Source organism: Diadema antillarum, unplaced genomic scaffold (assembly GCF_040938485.1).
Source record: "Diadema antillarum isolate AM-2024a unplaced genomic scaffold, OU_Dant_1.0 seq00000384_RagTag, whole genome shotgun sequence".
Lineage (NCBI taxonomy): Eukaryota > Metazoa > Echinodermata > Echinoidea > Diadematoida > Diadematidae > Diadema > Diadema antillarum.
The window spans coordinates 1,176,037-1,197,162 of NW_027271382.1; the positions used below are offsets into that span (position 1 = coordinate 1,176,037).

At 38.8% G+C, this 21,126-nt stretch overlaps 1 protein-coding gene across 1 annotated transcript in view; it reads right to left on the reverse strand.

Moving 5' to 3' along the window:
• The window catches only part of LOC139731760 (talin-1-like), a 181,785-nt gene that overhangs the window by 81,981 nt on the left and 78,678 nt on the right, over window positions 1–21,126 (reverse strand). Inside the window, exons 12-20 of the mRNA XM_071642640.1 lie at window positions 20,003–20,092; window positions 18,012–18,179; window positions 15,967–16,135; window positions 10,539–10,624; window positions 4,726–4,863; window positions 3,939–4,099; window positions 2,610–2,763; window positions 1,720–1,821; window positions 1,044–1,211 (exon numbers count right to left, since the gene is read on the reverse strand). Of these exons, the coding sequence (XP_071498741.1) occupies window positions 1,044–1,211; window positions 1,720–1,821; window positions 2,610–2,763; window positions 3,939–4,099; window positions 4,726–4,863; window positions 10,539–10,624; window positions 15,967–16,135; window positions 18,012–18,179; window positions 20,003–20,092 (1,236 nt within the window). The remainder of the gene's footprint in view (window positions 1–1,043; window positions 1,212–1,719; window positions 1,822–2,609; window positions 2,764–3,938; window positions 4,100–4,725; window positions 4,864–10,538; window positions 10,625–15,966; window positions 16,136–18,011; window positions 18,180–20,002; window positions 20,093–21,126) is intronic.

Below are 21,126 nucleotides of genomic sequence, written 5' to 3' on the forward strand. Positions count from 1 at the left end.
CACAACAGAAAAGAATCGACTACCCCTTTTCATTTGTGACTCTCTCAATAAAAGGATCTCAGCATATCTATCTCCTTTTTCTGGAGGTTTTTGGATTGTTTAGTTTTGTTTTCTGTAAACATTCCGTATTTTGTTAAACTTCATGACCTTTATAGAGTGATGACGGGCACTGTGGATGAGTACGGCATTGCATGTGGCATCTGAAAACAAGCTAATGTATTTACGCTCAGAGAATGCAACTGAATTTGAATGGAATAATGATCTATGGCACACCAAAAACATAAAAATCACCCCTCAAATTTTATTGATCTTGTAGAGAGGTATGAATAAAGAAGCACATCTGGGCCCCATTTCATATAGAGTTGATATGATAGCAACTCTTGCTGGAATGGCAATTGTCATGGTAACGACAAGAATCCAGCTTCCTGATTGGCTGTTGCTATTGCAAGTTGCCATTCCAGCAAGAGTAGCTATCATAACATCTTTCATGAAATGGGGCCCTGGACAAAGCAGTTCTCATAGCTTCACAGTCATGTCGATTCAAGTTTGCATCTCAAGTCTGGGGAGACATGCCCACTAAATGTTACTAGCTCTACATGTTCATTTGCAGATACTTTTTTTGCATTTATTTCACAATAAATGTTAATGTTAACAACAACGATATAATATCAATGAGAAAGTAATCATGTGATAGACAAACAAATAATACAGGGTACATATACATATTGAATATATAATGTTGTTTGATAAAATGAATACAATTATTTTGATTAATGCAGAGGTGAGACAACCGTAAGCTGTTTTCCATCGAAGAATACACTTGTACATATAAGCCCTTCTCCAGCACTGTGCAAAACATATACTTTAGGTTCTTGTAATGTGTAGTGCGTGCTGCACTACATATGTACTTCTTTGCCAGAACAAAAACTGTTTGATTTCTTTTTCTCTGTTGTATCAATGTGTGGCCTTGTCACTGACTGGACATAAGTTTCGACCAACCGAATAGAAAATTGAATAGCAGAGGCGGGATACTACTAACATACCTTCGTGCAAGCTACAAGCTGTGAGGTGTTGAGGGCGCACTGCGTGGCTGAGCCGATGACCCTACTCTGTTGTTCGGAGTCCTCGGTCTTGCTGGCCACATTCTTAGCCTTCAGCACCAGGGAAGCAGTGGCGTTGGCAACGGCCTTGGCCAGGGCCAGGAGAGCATCCTGAAGAGACAGAAAATTGACATTGAAATTAACATCTCAGAATTCCAAACACTCAAAATAAAAAGCAAATATTGAATGAATTGATTTCCCTATTGCTTTATTCAACACTTCAGTTGCATCAATATTGCAATCCAGTCTGACAATCTCAGAGAGTAGTGACAGAATTTGACCTCAAAATTAACTTTGAAACACCTGACACATAAAGAAAATGATGAATACATTCTCCAATGTTTCATTCAACACCTAACATACAATGTAAACCAATTCTTATTGCATTCCAGTTGAACAATCTAACCGATTATTTCCTAGTTCCAAGTCCTTTCTGTTTGAAGCTCCACACCTAATCATGATCCTGCAATCACACAGTGTAACAGACCTCTGTACACTAATCTTTTCTCTTCCATTCACATTTATGTCACTGTGCACTCACTCTTTACTCTTCTGATCATATGAGACAGCAAATTCCAACCCAAATCCAAAAATCAAAATCAAAATCAAATCAATTCACCTGGAATCCTGGATCCACATCTCCAGTGGTGCCCATGCACCGCAGCAGTGCATTCTGGGTCTCGCCGACACGGTTTGCGGCACCCAGCAGGTTCTGGCGTGGCTGTGACAGGGAAGAACGGCATCATTGTAGAAGTTAACATTATTGTGACATCTTTCAGGTACATGAACAATGTAGCATGGATTCATATATTATGTGCATTACAGAATAAGTAAATTCAGACATGATAAGACATGTCATTGACACTGCACACGCTGAAAGTACAGGTCATGCAGATTGAACTCAAAGCTACATTGTATCTGATATTCTGGTGACATGCATATTTGAAGAAAGAGAGATAAGCAATTTTATAAGTTTGCTTTCCTTAATATGCGAACACTCAAGACAATTTTGTTGTTGTATCTTTGATAGACAGAATGAATGTGATACTTTACATACAGTGTACTTCACTAAGGCTTTTCTGATTGGAGAAACCCTCCTAGAGCACTACAGGATTCATAACTTCCCTACCTACAGCAAAATTAGCCTCGGTCTGAAGAAATCTGCACAACTGTGTAGTCAAAAACTTTATCTATGGCAAAACTTTACAAAATGTGAACTAAAAAACTTCTTTCAATTGTAATCTCCCATCATTTTGCTTTTGGCAAAGGTGTTCACACCAACAGCTATCCTTTCCTTCATCTGATAACCTGTCAGTTTCACGGGCTCAAATGGCACAAGATCAACCATTTTTTCCACACAAGATGGGGGGGGGGAACAATAAGATTACTTTCCCCACAGCAAGCTACACTGTACGTGTATCAAGAGTAAATCAGGATTTCATTACGCAGCTTGCGCTTCTCGCACAGTGCTCGTTGCCATGACTCCCGACTGTACATTGTACAATGTACCTCTTGACTGTCTGGCTGGGCGCACTTGAGGAGATCGGAGAAGGCATCCATGAGATTCCTGGCGGCCCCCAGCAGCTTCTCACTGTCCTGTTCGTTGCCCAAGAGGGCGGCAAGCATCTTCACCCCCTTGGTCATCTCAGTCAGGTTGGAAGAGCTGCAAATAGAGGATGGATTATTATTGTCATTTTTCCTTTTTTGGGGGGGGGAGGGTATTTTTACTGGTGATAAATTACAAAAAAAAAAGTATAAAATAACACAACAACAAGAAGTCACATCATTCTTGTGCTGGCCTTCTGTAGATGGATACTAATTAAACCGGTGAAAACTCTCCCTTGGAAATCTTTCATGTCTCAATGATAATCAACTTGAAGATGGAGATAGGCATTAAGATTCAATGAGCAAAATCCAAGGTCTCACTGGCTCTCTGCTTCAGGGCATATAACAACTGTATTAGATCTTCTGATTACATGTGGTATCCTCCTTCTGTCTGGAATCTCTCTCTGAGATCAGCATTACTTCTTCTGTGGATATCATATATCAAATGACCAACAATCCAACATGAAATGCTCAGAATAACACGCAACTATTTTGGCAACGATGGGCCCTTAATCTTTCACTGGAAATTCATGTTACTAACAATGATTTGCAAAAGGCATGTCTTTTACATATTCAGTGATCTACTCCACGAAAGTGACGATAGGATTGCTGCAATTGATGCTGATGGCTATCACTCACTAACAAAACACTTAAAAAGATACAAACATAAAAATGTGTTTGCTTTTTTTTTTCATGGCAAGTCAGTGCAGATTACATCTCTTGTACAATGCATCCCTTTCCCTTTACAGTTTTTTTTTTCAATCATTATGTAATCGAAAGGAATCAAAATTGTGGGAAGGATGGTCTTGGGTCTTGGTGACATTTCCCCAGGCAATCATTCAAAATTTCTGCTCACTCTCCTTTAGAGAACTGATTCCAAAGAATGACAAACTGAAATATAGATCAAGAGCTTTTGTAGCTATGGTATATGTGTACATGTCAGTATTTTTCTCAGTGGGCATAATAAACAAAATCTTGGCCCATAGTATCGAAACTTGAAACTGGTAACAAGCCAAAAGGCAAAACAGACAAATCTTATTGAAAAAAAAAAATCAGGAAAGAAAAGAGCAGAAGCTTGGCAATCAACGAAGCGGTGACACTCACATGGGCACAAACACATACATTCAATTTGTTGGTTGCCAAAGACCACATTCCTTTTTTTTCTTAGGAAAATAAGGCTCAGATCGAATCTGATAAAGATCTTTACGAAATGACAGGGGGCAGGTGGCTTACATGGTGGTGACGTGGGAACCGACAGCGGTATAGTCGGTGTCCTCTGGGCTGCCTGACGTCTCGCTGATGATGCCCGCCGTGGCCGCGGCCATGGCGCTCAGCTGGGACTGGATGTTCTGCTTGTTGACGTCCATGGCGTTCTGTCGCCACTGCATGGATGCCTGAATGTTAAGAAAACAACATTATTTTACATTTTTCTAGCATATAGAGCACTTGGCTTTGATACTGTACCTCTTTCAGAAGGCATGGGGAATGATATCACACAGAACATATTTCAGTTAAAAAATGGAAGGAATGTGTACCTTCACAAAATATTACATTTTGTGGAATTAACTTTTTTTTTTTCATATGATTGTCCTGTGGTGACATTCCAAATTGCTGAAGTCTTCCAGTGACAGTGTAACTGAAATTGAAAATTCACAACTTTTTATCGGATTGTCTGACTTCCCTCAAACTTTACTGATATTTTTGATTTTCATTCGATCCACCAAATATTCAGCTTTCAGTCCCCTTTGAAGTTTATACACAAGAACTCAAGATAGAATAGTTTTCAGGTTGCTTCGAGAGAAGCAAGTCTTTATCTTCACATGCCTCATCTTACAAAGAATGATATAAAAATTATGTAAACATATCAAGGAAACCTGTACTTTAAAATGTAAAGTTTGTGAGGTTTTCGAGGGATGGTGGTGGATTGAGTTTAGAGATTGAGAAATAACTTTTTACATCAACAGCAACAGTGAAACCAAGATCAAAATAAAAATGTTTTTAGAGCTCATTGTTACCCCACCTGGTCAGAGCCAAGGGGCGGGATCTCCGCCCGCGTGCCCAGGTCGTTTCTCGCTTCCTCCATGGCGGTGAACCCTTGCTGGATGTTGGTCATCAGGTTCAGCTGAGCTGAGGTCATGCCCGGCTGCTTGGCCGAGTTCTACATCGGGGGCACCAAAGATACACCAAAGGAGAGAGAGGGAATACAGTGAGATTTGTACATCGCTTCAATTAAACAACTTCCTCATTCTGCCGCTCCTTCTCTGCCTCAATTCAAAACCAATATATTCCACTCCTGATTGTGGTGTGGCTGCAGCTTGCATGGATCTTGCTCTTATGCAATACTTGCCCCCCTCCCCCTCCCCACTGCCCCATCTCCACCTCCACTGCCCAAAGGCATCTGCATCTCCACTCACACAGTCTTTCCATCTCCTCCTCCAACAAACCACCATCCAGCAGTTTGACCTTTCGCACATACACAGTCATGCTGCCTTCTTTCTTCCGGCTCTACACCTGCTGGCACAGTACCTCCCCTTTAAATTCACAGCAAGTTTTCACACCTCTCCCGCTTGAAATCCTTCTTCAATCAATTATCTCGTCAGTGAGGCCCCCTGCATCATTTAAAAAAAAAAAGAAAAAAAAGATCTACGACTGGCTGTGATGTTGCTCGCCACACAGGTGGCTAGTGAGGTTAGATTGGAATCAAATTTTACAATCAATTACTGCAGCCCTGTGCAGTCAGGGGCCTATATAGGATGTGTGGGGCAAACAAACACACACACTGCAGTCATCAACATTGGATACAAGTGAACACGGTAGATATCATTTCAACAGCATTCATGGTTTGTAATACCAGACATTCATGGATTCATTGTGAATTCAACTGTGTTTGTTTTCTACACACAACCTATCCCCCCAAAACACACACACACACACACACACACACACACACACACACACACACACACAAACAGCCACTTAAAAATTCCAAACTCGGCATTAGATAAATAAACATGGTTTTACTTTGTTTAATAGTGGTCTCCTCTACTTGTACCTAAAAACATGCAATGTTTACACATTCATAATATATATGTTGTTTCTTTCATGTACCTGAATGCCTTTCTATGTTATGAGCAAATTCGGTTATCATCGAATTGTCATATCATATTGTAGTTAAATTGTTGTAGATCTATCACATTTCTTATTTGTACAAGTGGATAAATAAAACAAATTGAAACTGAAACTCTTCTGTTTTGATTTGCCTATTCTAAATTGAGAAGGAAAGAGTCAGTTGGGTTTAAGTGATATCAAAATATCTGACTCTGCATCATAAACCCATAAAAAAAGGAAAAATTGTCCCGGTTGATTTTCCTGTAGGTCTAAATACAACTCGTGTAGGTTAACACAGCAGATGACATTAATGGATATCAGTGTTTTCTGATAGGGTTATCCTATCTACTGTACAATTCAAGTTTGGGGGCATTAAAATCAAGTTTGAGTGAAGCTTTTGATAGTGTTTTTGCAGACCTTTTTGTCTGTTTTTCTACATTCTCCACCCATGCTTTTGTGTGAAATTGAGCTTTAAAACCCAACAGATAATTGGGGAAAACGAAATCTCCAGGTACTTTTAAATCACATTCATAATTGGTGTACTGTTAATGAGTGCAGGAAGTTATGTGTTAGTCTGATAATCCCTTCATAATGGTTGCCACAGGGCTTTACAACCTTCTTTTTTTTCCCAAGCAAAATAAAGGAAGAGTTCAGTGTGCTGGAATAGGGACCTAACTCCAAAGCCCTTTTTTTTAAGGTAGCATTCCTGCACATTCAATTTGCCATCATTTCTTTTTTCCATTTTCTTTTTTTCTAATTTTGGTGGGTTAGGATAATCCAATTTTGATCAATTACAAGTCATGCTAAGGCCAAGGTTCACCTCTTTGGGCATTTAAAGGGGTGATATAGTTTTGGTTGAAATGGGGATTCAGATTTAACTTTTGCGAGATAATCAGAAACCACTCATGATTAATGTATGAAAGAGCATACAATTCTATTGAAATAAAGAGAAATTCAAAGTTTATTTGATGAAAATCGGTTTTGAAATGGTCGAGATATCAACAACAAAAAAACAAAGCAAAAGAAAGTGGTCCTATTAAAAACCAGAACACACAGTGTACTTGTACATGTGCATACCCATCATAGCCGCATGCTCTCAAACAATGATGTGGAGACATGCTTGATCCAATAGCCTAGAATAGACTAGTCTTGCCAACTTAGAAACATACCCATGGGCAGGTGGCTTGCATGCCTATTTATACACGGAAAAAACCTTCTCTGGAGGATATTTATGTCCCGTCTTAATTATCACGCAAATAAGGCAATCTAAGCATACATGTGTAGCAGCTGACAGGACAATTCACACACACACATGATTCCACCGCCGTTACACTCTGGTTGATTTAGGTGGTCATGCTTGCATCCAATTTTGCACTTGTACATCAATGTATTGTAGTACCAACATGATTAAAAGAAATTTAGGCCCAGGAATATATTAAAGTCACTTGAAGGTTTATACACTGTATCACATTTTTCTCTACTCAACTTACATACTCTTCAAGATTTAAAAGTTTCACACATCTCACTAAAAAATATGAGTGAGACTATTTTGCAAGGATTGCTGTACGTAGTGACAGTCTGTCACATACTGGTTTGATATATGAAAGCTGCGCGACAAATAGCGGTCAATTAATTTCTAATTTACCTATACTACCAGAGTGTCTCTCAACAAGGGTAAGTTTCAGTAGAAGAGAAATTAATATCTGATCAGCAGCTAATAGTTTTGACAGATACTCGTATGTAAACTGAGCCAAAAGACGAATGGTAGACAGATAAAATTCCCTCGTACATGACATGAAATGCCTGCATGACTCTTGCCCTGATAGAGCCAACTCATTTCGGACTTCGTACAAAGTGTCCTGCATATTTCTGAGACACGCATACAAACATTTACACGCATAAATGCATATATTAGCCACAATCCCCATATCTTTTCCTTTTTGTGGAACAGAGATAGCAGAAGTTCTTCACATTCAATGAATGCAGCTGATATATTTTTCACCGAACAATACAATATTTACTTCATGGTGAAGGCAATAACAGTGACGCATAATCTATTCTAACCCAACTTATTATCATTATTCTAGTTCAACAGGCTTACTTACACTTAACCTATTGTATGTTGCACATTCAACATATGTCCCTACTTTGGGTAGTACAAATGTAAGTGACTTTCCCAATCCCAAAAAACATGTATTTCCGACAAAACGTTGCATCCTACCTGCATATACAAATGTACAATAGACATATGCTTCAGGTTGAAGGTATACATACGAAGTGTGGTTTTTGACGACAGACGGCATCATCTCCAGAAAATCACTTATTGACATCAAAGTACCAAAGGGGTATGTTGAGAGCACAAAAGTAGCCTGAAGTGTAGGAGGCATGATGGGTTGACATATATGATTCAACTGCCAGGTCTGTCGGATAGCATTCCTATGAAGCGACAGAATGACCCACAACCCTTTGAGCCATATCGTCTGCCCCCCCCCCCCCACCATTCCAACTCATACATACAGCAACAGAAACAGACAGACAGACACACAGACACACAGACACACAGACACAAACACACACAAATTAGTGCACACCTGCTGTCATACTCACGTGTCATCCCTCTGCTCCGCAGTCCACGGAGTTCAACTTCTGCTCTGTCATTATCCACTCCTATCTCGGCTAACATATACACATACACTGTACACTGGCATTTCTACCACAGGCGCTGGTGCACTTCTACCCTTGTGCTTGCTCTCACACTTTCTCCCTCTCTCTACCTACTGAGTATATAGCTCTCGACCTCCCTCTCTCTCTCTCTCTGTCAATCTCTTCTCTATCATATCTCCATAGATCTCTCTCTCTCCCTTTCTCTCTAATCAGGAGCATTTAAAAGTGACATCATTTCCTTTCAAAAATTTGGAGTTTGCAGGATGGTACCTTGGCTCATCTCCAAGGCAACAGGCACTCACTTCCATATTTTTTTTTCTTTTCATTTGGACATCTCTGACAAATTTGCTGCCATTTCTCTCCCCCCCCCCTCCCCACCCCACCAAATCCCCTCCAAATCTACCTGTGCTGTCATTCCAGTATAACGTTCAGATACTGTGACACTTGTTTCTGTTGCAATCCAGTTATTGCTTGCTCCATTGCTTGTTTAGTTGCTTTTGCATGAATTATCAAAGATTCAAGGCAAAATTTTAAGTCAGCTTTGAGGTGGTCACTGCAGAGCCTGAATTGCAACATGATCAGTTCATTCACAAGTGAAGTACCTGTACGTTTCATCCCTGCTCAATTACTTTTTTTCTGATTAAAAAGCGAGCGCCCTTCTGCACATTTAGATGTCCAATACCAAACAAAACAAACAATGCAGATGATACAAAGATCCATTGAGCGGAATGAACAAAACCTCCATACTGATGATTAATCGTTTTTGCATATCAAGCAGAGCATTCGGAAAGCTGTATGGTGTTTATTCCGAAAGCTGTCTGGCACTCAAAACACACAGCAGATAAATATAATTACTGGCACTTAACTTGGGAAACTGTTTCCTGTTAGACCCCATTAATGTCATGTCCCTGCTATCAACACAAAATTATCTCTTTCTCTCTCCTTTTCTTTATCTTTTTTTTGATGATCAGTACATCTGTACATCCGTAGATAATCAACACACTGACCAATTAACATTTCATTCTCAGTATCACAGATCGAAAAATATGCTACACATAAAAAAAGGCATTATCAAAATCAATGAATAGTTGTTTTTGTTTTTTTAATAAGCAGTAACATTAATTTTGCACTACATACGTAATCACAAATTAGGAAAACAACCTGTCCACAGGATGCACAAAATCACTGCAACTGAGATGAAACTAAAGTCATCCAAATCCACATCAGCACTCATCATCACTGGAAATATACTGCATATGACTGTTGTTTTAATACAGGGGTCAGGGCGGTGGAGCTCTAGAGCCCTGATGAAAGTAAAAGAAATGAACGAACACACAACGAACGAAACAGATAATCCTGACGAGACAACTATAACACGCCCATCGTTTCAAGGACCAGTAATTAGGGGCGAGTGAGATGAAACTAAAGTCATCAAAATCCACTTCGTAAGACAAATGGTGGCAAGAAGATTAATGATGTCAAGTTTTCTACATCTGTCTACCTTCTCTGTCTATCTGTCTGTCTGTCTGTCTCTCTCTCTCTCTCTCTGAGCCTGTCATTGTGTTTGCTGTTGTTGTGCATGTTAGTACAAATCCTTAAAGTGATGGTATAGTTTTGGTTGTGATGGGGCTTCAAGTTTCCAACATTTTTTTTTCTTTTTTTTTGTGAGATAATTGAGAAATCTTTAATGAAATATGAAAGAGCATATAATTCTAAGAGGAATGAAAAGTTTATTTATGAAAATTAGTTTTGAAGTGGCCGAAATATCCAAAACAAAGCAATCCTAATAAAAGGTGGGACCCATCTTTCATTAGGATCATTTTGTTTTACTTTGTTTTTGGATACCTCAGCCATTTCAAAGCTGTTTTTCATCAAATAAACTACGGATTCCTCTCAGAATTGTATGCTGTTTAACATTTTATAAAGTATCTCGCAAAGAGTAAGAAGCTGAATCCTCATCTGAACTAATACTATACTATCCCTTTAAGTTCTTTTGGACAGGTTTTAGGGTAACAAAATCAGCAGAGCATTCTATATGTGAGCGAGCGCCGACCGACTTACCAGTGGAGGCTGGTGTCCCTGGTGAGCGGTGCCTGTAGTCACTGCCTGCTGCGCGCCCTGCATCGCACCCGTGGAAAACGTCCCAGCTGCAGGGCGGAACGGGAAGTGAAAAACCCCCCAGTGGAGGAAGAACAGATAGATGGGGGGGGGGGGGGAAGGGGGGGCGAGAGAGAGAAGAAGAGGGAAAAGAAAAATGACAACAGGGTATACCGATAGACAGACAGAGGACGTACGTCAAACATACGCAGACAAAGACAAGCAAAAGAACCAGAGGTGGAAACGAAAAAGTGAGTAACAAACCACAAAAAAAGAAAAGAAGAAAAAAAAATGACAGGTAAGAGGAAAACGATGGGAGCACACGAGCAGAAATAGAAATTAGGCAAGAGAGAGTTGATATCAAGACATGATATGGAGGAAAAGGTTTGGGGGGAAGTGCGGGAAATAGGCAGAGAACGGCAGAGAGAGCAGAGGATCATGAGAGGACACATAGAGAGTAGGGGGAGGGGGTGGGGCGAAGGCAGAGAGAGACAAATTGAGAGTAGCAAAAGCAGGAGAAAGGATACAGCGTGTAAGTCCAAGAAAACAAAACAGAGAAAAGACAAAGATTGGAGAATTTTAAACATAGAGGCAGATAAGGAGAGACCAAAAAGTGGGGGGGGGGGGGAGAAAAACAAGAAAACAAAAATGGATGCAGTTAGAGCAGTATTCTTGTTTCGACAGACACATTTGATTATCATCCCTGTTCTTTTGGTGCCAGTAAGTTGCCTAGTGCATGTTTAATCATGAGAAGTGTGCAATAAAACATGACATAAATACTGCAAAGTCATTGTTTTCTCCTGAAAATCACTCCCAACACACAAAAAACACCCCCTCCCTCCCCCCCCCCCCCCTCAAAAAAATGGTTGTCATCAAATTGAAATTTGTGACAAGACCCTGTCCAACCAATCATGGTTGCCTCACTAAATTCCCCAGCCTCTGTATCTTCACAAGCCCTTTGCATGCCCTGTACATGTGTATGCCAAGTAGACACAGTCAGTTATCAAATCACAGAAGAGAAAAGGAATGAAAAGGTTAAACTTTTTTCACAAGCTGCTAGCTTCTCAGAGATACTATCTGATATCACACACATGACTTGGCCCATCAATGTGCATATATGGGCCTGATGTACTGTATACACCATATATTTAGCAAGTTTAATCTCTTGTGAATCGGGACTTCCCGACAATTTCAGGAGTAGTTAAATTCGCCATCATGGAGTAAAGTAATGAACGGAAAAATTTACATGTGCAGTTTGCATTCACGTTGAGATCAGAGTTAAAAATTTCCTTGTTAAATTCATCAAGCGCATTCGACTTGTGAAATTAATGAAATAAAAAACCTTGTAAATACTTGGAATATACAGTATTCAGCTAAAGATGGAGGGGGGCATTGGGGCACAGGGTTAACACTCAATCGTAAAGTTGTAATCTACAAAGCTTCAAAACAAAGAAGCAAAGATATCATGGGTTACTCATTCTGATGTGTACTATCAAAAAAATCATACACTCAAACTCTGTCATGTGAAATGATAACCATCAGAAACCTTAAACCTCAGGTCTGTATATATGTGGCTCATGTTGGGAAACAAAGAGGGATGGTTGGATGGGGCGGGGTTAAGGTGGGGGGGTGGGGGTAAAGACAGATTCAGGCAGAGACAAATCCGACAGATTGGAAAGATACGTTTGGAACAAAGGAAGCAGAAGAGGATGATACATATACAACGTATATATATATCTGAAAAGTTTACGATCACGTCATCGGCCCTTTCTCGATCCAACGCGATATAATCTATTGTAAAATATGACAATGGTTTTTAAACCTGGTACATCAATGAAGATTGACCAGCATATAATGTAGAGAGATACGAAGAAAAATCTAAAAAGATCTTGATGAGGCAGTCAAGCGTCATATATAGCTGTAAGCATGACGAGGAATGACTTTATTTACATACAGGATTAAAAAAGAAGTGAAATACACAACATAATGTATATTGGGGGAGGGATTTGAAAGGGGGAGTTATCCAACATCTCTGGTAGAGAGCCCATTGAAACAAGGGTAAATTTGATCTTTTCCCTTATGATTCCTCGTAATAAAGTTTCCAAGTTACGTGAATGCTATCACAGAATTGAATTTAACATTTATATCGTATTCAGATAAGTACTGACTAATATTACTGACACATTATTAAAATAGCAGAACATCATCTCACAAGCCCATTTGATATTTCGCAGTAGAAACTATCACCCTCACCACCAATCTACAAAAATTATACCAATCTCCAAACTAGAAAAGATCAAACAATAATATGATCTACTATTAATTTGTTTCAACTATGACAAATTTACATAATAGGTTTATACTACATGACTAAACAAATATCAAATAGGATAGCAGGGGTATAAAACACATGTTAGTAAAAGATTTGCTCTCAGGGTAACAGAGCAATATTAGGATTGGTGGAAGGATTGGTCAAATGTAGAGCTTTGATAAGAAGAGCAGAGGGATATAATCAAACAAGTTTACGTTGATGCTGAAAAGGACAGGGGACATCGAAGATCTACCGCACCGGTACAGGTAAGAGGGGTGAAGACGGGGCCGGCATGGAAGAGGGAAGGGAAGGGGGGCTGGTAGGGCCAGGGGGAGTCTAGCGATGTTCCAAGTATGGAAACCTGTCACAGGAAATTGGGAGGTAAGGGAAGTTTTTCTCAAGTGTCTCGGAGGAAGCAGCAGTATGCCTTTAGCACAGGATTACATGACTAGACTCTTTTGGGGGGGGGGGAGGGTGTACACCTTGCACAACATTCCACAGTCTGTTCCTAGATAATTTCCTAATGAATCATCACAATATACATTGCTTTATGACTAATGTCCAATAGACAAAGGCAAGATTCATTTGAAGATATAAACTCAACATCAATATTTCAGAAATATGGTTCAAAAATTATTCATAACCGATCCCATTTCATAATTTGTCTTTCTTTGAATACAAACTTGAGCCTGATTTTCTAGAAAGATTATTTGTGCATTTGTGTAATAGGCACTCAACAAACAGACATTCACAGATTCAATATTGAACTTAGTTCACTACCAGCAGCAAAACTTTCATTTCATCAAGCTGATTTTGCAAATGCTTAATTTGGTCAACAAAAAAAGTTTGCAAAATTTACTAAAGACTATGCCACTGAAAAAATAAACTTCATGGTACAAAACTATGTAATCTTGACTGTTCAGTTATTTTTTTTCTTTATAGACAATAATCTGTCTATGACATAAACCACCAATAAATCTTTTGTTATAATCCAAATCCATATTGTTCACTTTTCACACATCTTCTAGCTTTCATGAAACAGTGACAAAATAAAAAACCTTGCCATATAATTGCTGATGGCTTCCTTTCACCTCATTCATGAGTCTGCTTGTGTCTGCTTGTATGTATGTGTGTTTTAACACACTCTGATGAAGATTCTGCTAGGATCGAAGCTCAGGCCCCTTTTGACTCCATTTTACGCCATTGGCTCGCCTTTATTGGATAAGCAGTTTTCAGCAGCTTTTTTTGCTACACTTAACACTTTCTAACGGGTGGTACAGTACTTCCCCCTCAGGATGTACTCCAACCATCTCTAATCCACCTTAAGCCCTGGAACTTCTTTGACGAATTCCCCCATCATTCCTCCCAGCGATATACCAAGGGGGGCACCTTACGCACCTCTCTTCCTCCGAACTGTGACGTCTACCCCCCCCCCCCACCCCCATGATAAAGCATGTTGTGCACATCTAGACATGAACACATTCCCGTTCACACAATTTCACATGCATACATACACATAGCCGTGCATATCATGTAAGCACCACCAGGACCAACGTACATACACAAATATGCACTGTATAAGCTGTTATTTTCGCGAGGGTTTAATTTTCATGATTTCGCTAACCACTGTCGAACCACGAATTTAAAGACACACGAAAATATCTCGTACTGACAGGCATTAGTGCACTAATGTATGGCAGCAACAACATCTCGCGAAAATGTCCGTGACCTCCTTATTCGCAAAATTATCTGTGCGCAAGAATAACAGCTTAAACAATACCTGCAAATGCTAGGGCTCAGCTAATTGAAGCTGGGAGTTAACATATCTTGGTAAAGAAAAGTACACTGTTGAATAAAGCTTCATCTTGCTACAAAAAAGAAAGAAAAAAAGAATGATGATGCTATTAAACAGGTGAATGATGTACAGACAGTCAAACAGTTAGAACATCATAATTCGTCTTCTGATGTTGCTTTGGATTTTCCATAACCTGCCTTCATAGGGAAGTTTCCTATCATATCAACATTCCATTTCAGCAGGATATACATTTATGTTTTAATAAGGATTTTAATATTTGTTGTCAGGAAACTTTGAACCACATTTAGCATTCAAAGAATGTAGAATACACAGTCCACAGATTAAACTCACACTTCATGCTGTAAGCTCCAAATTCTCCAAACACCCAGCCATATAACAATGTTTTTTGCCTCCTCTTATAAGTCTGATTGTTCTTATTATATGACAGAAATTTATGTTGCTGTTATCAAACATTAAAAACATATTCAATCCAGTTTTCAAAAATTAACTGGAGTCACAAATCTCTGCTCACATTCAAAAAATTTAAGAGACTAACAGTGCACAAACCTTTACAAAAATGTTATGTGCAGCCTTCAGTGGAAATACATTCATACAGCCATATTTACACTCCACTTCAATTTTTCCAAGCCACATATCTTTAATCAAAAAAATATTTGATTCAACATTTACAGGTTGTACATCTATTACAAATCTAACCATCATTATTTTTTTGTGTGTCTTAAACTAAATATATGACCTACTGTGATTTTAACTCATTCAAAACAAAAGAAAATATGGTGTATTGTATTGTAATGTAAGATACGCTATCATCATACAGTTAAAGACAGTAAACACACGCTTGACCTTGTGAGTCTAACGTTAAAAGCAGGAAGTTCAATGTTTACGTAATTTCTTTCTCTTCAGTAACTTGTTATATCTCTAATAAATAGTGCCTACAGACAAGTCTTTAATTGTGTTGACTAACAAAGCCTGTCATTGCAATGCTCATACACGTATAATGTTGCTGCAAATCTCTACCAACTTGTCCCCAGCACATGCAGATTTGAAAATTCACCAATGAGGTGAAGATGACAGCCAACGATACCCTGGTAGACCACAATACTGATGGAGACATCCCAAAACATTAAATGACAAATTCTACCAGCTCACCCAAAGAACACCCAAACATCAAATTCCAAACACCACCATGCAGTATGTAGCTTCTTCCCCTGTGGGTTTGTGAAAGATACAAGATACAAAATGCTATAAAACAGACAACGACTCACCCTGTCCGCCCGCCCGCATGACGGCAGGGATGGCCACTGAGCCCTCGATCACGTGGTCCTTCTTGTTGGACTGCAGCTGGATGATGCGTGCCTTGGTTGCCATGACGTTGTCTTCGTATAGGAGTGATTCTTCGTCTCCATCCATGCCCATCCTGTCTTTGCCCTTTTGCTGTAGGAGGTAGAAAAAATAATCCAAGAGAATGAATACACCTATTCCAAATCATGTGACTACAGAATACAAGTAATTCTTTTCAAGACTGGCATAGATAACAATCAAAATGGTACATCTTGTGATTTCATAATTTCATCTCTTGCTCCCACCCCCCCCCCACCCCCCCCCCAAAAAAAAGGGGGGGGGCAGGGAGAGTGTAAAATGGAGCCTCTCCAGATAGTTTGGGAGGATTTTCCTTGCAAACAGGAAAGCACTGGCATGTACAAATGTAGAAACAATGTCCAGAGACATTGGAAACCAAACCAAACAGTTTGATTCCCAACTTGGGAGAAACAGGTGTTTCTAATTGCGGGGTCTTCCGCAGGATGAAGAAAACGCTACATGAGCTTCACATCAACCCTCCTGAGTTACAAGAATATCGAGCCTTTAATTCTCCCTATTGCAAATACACTGTAACTGTCAAAACTTAAAACGGTGCCAGTACCATTCATTTCTGCAACAATGTGTTGAAAAAACTGTGCCGTTGCACAGCACGAGCTCTACAATGCATGTGATCGTTAGCAAAACACATGGAGCTCTATCTCAATCTCCAAACTACCACAGTTTTGTAGATTTTTTTCAGCAATTGTTACTTGTTGGGAAAAGAAACATCAATTTATAAGCTCTGAAAATGCCTTTCTGTTGTGAAGTGACAATGTTTTAGTTGTGATAAAAAGAAATAACATTATACACTCTACCTGTGCCTGCTGCAGAGTAACTCTGCATTACTGGCAATGCACAAGTGAACACTGAAAATGTGACTCTGGTTGATTTTGGCATGTGGACGTGAGTGCATTTCACCTCATTCATTTGCACGAAGTATACGACCAGCGTACAGGCTGACCGCTAGTGACGAAATGTTCACGTTTATATGCGATACGGAGAATTCTCATCATGTACGAAGGAAGACCACTACCTTGTGAAAAAAATTGTTCCCTCATTAACTTGCGAAAAATGATCCCACTTGCAAAAGCAAAAAAAAAAAACAACAGACAAACAAAAACCAAAAGACATGTGTTGCAGATCCTTTGCTTAGAGAAATAGAGTTTATAGACCATTAATGAGGACAAAAGTATATTAAATTAGGGAGTACTTCCAATGTGAAGGGAAAAAGAAAAAGTGATGAAAATATATAGACTCATAAACAAAAATTAAACAAGTTGCTATAATGGTTACAAAGATACATGTATAATGATACCTGCATAACATACAGGTGTACACTGCTGACTGAAACACAATACTGTAAAACATGATATTTTAGCAGCATGAAATTTTTTGGTCTTTTTCACGGCAAGAAATTTTCACGAAGTGCCTCTGGCATTCAATGCATACAGTGCAGACAAGAGCCTTCTCGTGCATTTTAATTTCGCGAATCTTGGCTCTCGCGAAATTTGTGAAATTAAAATGCATGTGAACATTCCTCATTTTACAGCTGTAGTCACCATGTCAGCTCTGTTGTTATGCATGTTTACTGTATTATTTTGAAAAAAAGTTATCTACTTTGACAAATGTTTACATGTATACATGCTTTTAATTTGGTAAGTACCCCTAATTTTCATAGTACAGTCAACAACCGAGTACTCAAGATCATTTGTATTTTTTGTATTTTCTGTTATGTTCTGTCGAAGAAGAAATTGAAATAAAATTGAATTTAACTCAATTGAAAAAAAAAAAAGAAAGAAAGAATAGCAGCATACAAATATCTCCCCAATCATTGGCTGACTGCAGCTGTCACACAGCCAGCCAAATCAGCACACAAAACAGGCCAATATTCTCTTTTCCTGATAGCGAGACAGCCTCTTGCCCTCAGATGAAGTCAATTCGTATTTTTTACCTTCTTCAGGATGATGTCGATGTAGCCGGCGATCAGGGCTCCGATGGCCTCCCCCTCGGTGGTCTGCATGGAGTAGTAGGCGTCCGAGTGGTCACCAAAGTCCAGCGTGAAGCTCTTTGGGGAGGCGGCCCAGCGACGTACAGTGGTCAGCGGCCATGTCTTCAGGATCTGTTGCAAAACAAGAAATCACAGAATTCACAAAATTTCTGATGGCAATAACACTAATCATCACTGCGATCATGATCATGGCAATGATTAATAATCATAATTATCATCATGAATCATTTGCTAATGACTGAATGATCAATGTGTGTTCACAAAATTAACTGAAATGTCAGGAGAGGTCCTAAGATACATTGTATGTTTGCAAATCTCCCTTATTTATCTCAGAGACCACACTATTTTTTTTTTGATTTGATTTGATTTATTGATTTCTGTATTATCATTGTACACGCACATACATGTACATATGCATACACAAACATAAGTTGTTCACAAAATTTTTCTTCATTGCCTTTACACAATGTACAGCAAAACATATGAGCAATACAACAATGAATAATACAGTGGGGCTACAGCATAAGCGTGGCTCGATTTGCGTGCAGCCCCTGTACATAATACACATCGGAAAGAGAATAGGAGGGAGGGATGACTTGCATAGAGATAGAAAGGAGAAAGGTAAAGGAGAGGTCTGTCTGCTTTCACTAATGATTTACACAACGTATGCAGACATACAATCCATCGACTTTTCTTCAGTCTGTTACTTTGAATATTATCATATATTTTCAATTGTTTCTTGAATTATGATAATCATATATTTATTGATCCCTCTAAATACGAAGTAAAATGCTTTCAAAAAAAAATAAAATGTAAACAGTTGCTGATTCTCTTTTGTTCTTTTTCTTTTTTGGAGTGGGGAGGGACTAAAGCTCCTGCAAATGTATTTGTAGATAATGGTTTACACAACGTATGCAGATGTACAATCCATCGACTTTTCTTCAGTCTGTTACTTTGAATATTATCATATATTTTCAATTGTTTCTTGAATTATGATAATCATATATATTTATTGATCTCTCTAAATATGAAGTAAAATGCTTTAAAAAAATATAAAATGTAAACAGTTGCTGATTCTTTTTTTTTTTCTTTTTCTTTTTTGGAGTGGGGAGGGACTAAAGCTACTGCAAATGTATTTGTAGATAAATTCCTCTGCACATTCTTCACATAAAATGTATTATAAAACTTCCAAGAATGTTCTGCAATCTGACTGGTTCAATTTAGATCACATGACATTCAGTGGACTGCACTAGAGCATGCAGTTGTATTAGAGTGCAGGAACGACACTATCCCAAATGCAATATATACTGCACTGTGGCAAGTGCAGTATAGTACATTTACACTACATTTCAACTCTCCGACATACAGGTTGTACATGTATTATTTGATTGTTTTTTGAGGAGTATGTGTAGCTCAGTTTGGAGGGGGAAGTCACATAAAACAAATAACACGTTTGCTTTTGCCGAAATACTGCACTCTGTGCTTGACTCGCCACCTGGATATGATACCACACTTGGTCCTGCGGACCCCATGTGGTATATCTGTAGGGGCTCTTCTCGCACATCGTTAGGGGGTCTACATTTCACAAGCAGTGCTTCTTAGTAGTCCCCTCCACATTTGTGATTATATCAAAAACAAAAACAAAAAAGTCACGATATTTTGTTTATATTGTTCTTTCTATATATTGTATATATATATATATAATGTCCACTATGTGGAATATGAATAAATTTCATTTCATTTCATTTCAATGCACTAGCTAACATGCATTATCTGTATACTACGTTGTACATGCATATTCTACATAAGTTTATAAGAAAGGGAAAGCAGATCCCTATAAGACAACTGCATTGAACACTAATTTGGTATCTATACAGGCAAATTAGATATCAACATACCACACACTACGGCTAAAAAAAGAGAAGTTTACTGACCTCTTTGGTTCTTTCATCCACACGAACCACGCTCTCCCTGTTGATGCCAAGGAGACGAGGCACAAGCTTGTTCTTGCCTTTCATTTTTTCCTGAAAGTAGAAAAAGGGGGAAGGGAAGAGGAGGGGAGGGAACAACAGACAAAATATTCCAGTTAACTATACATGTATATCTGCAGCAGTCTACACAAAAAGAAAAAGACAGAAAAAAACAGAAACATCCGCTGCTTGAAACTTTCGCGAATTGGAGCTGGCATTCAACGTAATGTGTGGTCATACTTCGGGTGTGCATTTCACTTTCACGAATCTCGGCTCCTCGCGTAATTTGCGGAAGTTTCATGGACACAAAAATTTTTGGTTTTACAGTACACTTTTGTTTCTTGTGGTGAACAGCCACTAACGATATCATATGCTATGAGGCCTGAGATAGTAGGGACCATATTTCAATAAACGAATGATTTATTGTGAGAGCTTTGAGCACAGCAATACAGTACAAGTGTGCTATATGTCAAAACAAATGCATACAAATTTCTTTGTATCATCATTATTACTGATTTTATCAATACCATCATGAGGGATAGATATCTTCATCATAATCATAATTATAATCATTATGAAAATAATCATTATTATCGCCATTATCATCAGTACGTGGTCATGATATCATCATCATCAACTGAAAGCAAGAGATAATTAAGCAGAGGGGTGATGATTGAGGTATGCATTTTCTTCAATTTGTCACTTTCTGTACAAACGAAATTTATAAGATCTCAACTGCTGATCTATATTTTTGACAAACAAGTTGGAAAAAAAGGAACCAGCGGGAATAAAACCTGTCGTCTACTGCTTTCCGGAACCAGCGTGATTCTCTCTGGTTCCCTTTTTCCGACATGTTTGTCAAAAAATATTGATCGGCAGTTGTGATCTTACAAATTGCAGGGTGTAAACCCTGTGAAGTGGTCTCGCCTCACATCAAAATGGACCCCATGGATCAACCAGCTTAGCACAGCTGAATATGGGCTATCAAGCCATCTTCTCAGATGGAAAATGAACAAACAAACAAACAAATTCCAATTGTACAGAGGGAGACAAAGTGGAAAAAACAACAACTCATACCTCAATTCATC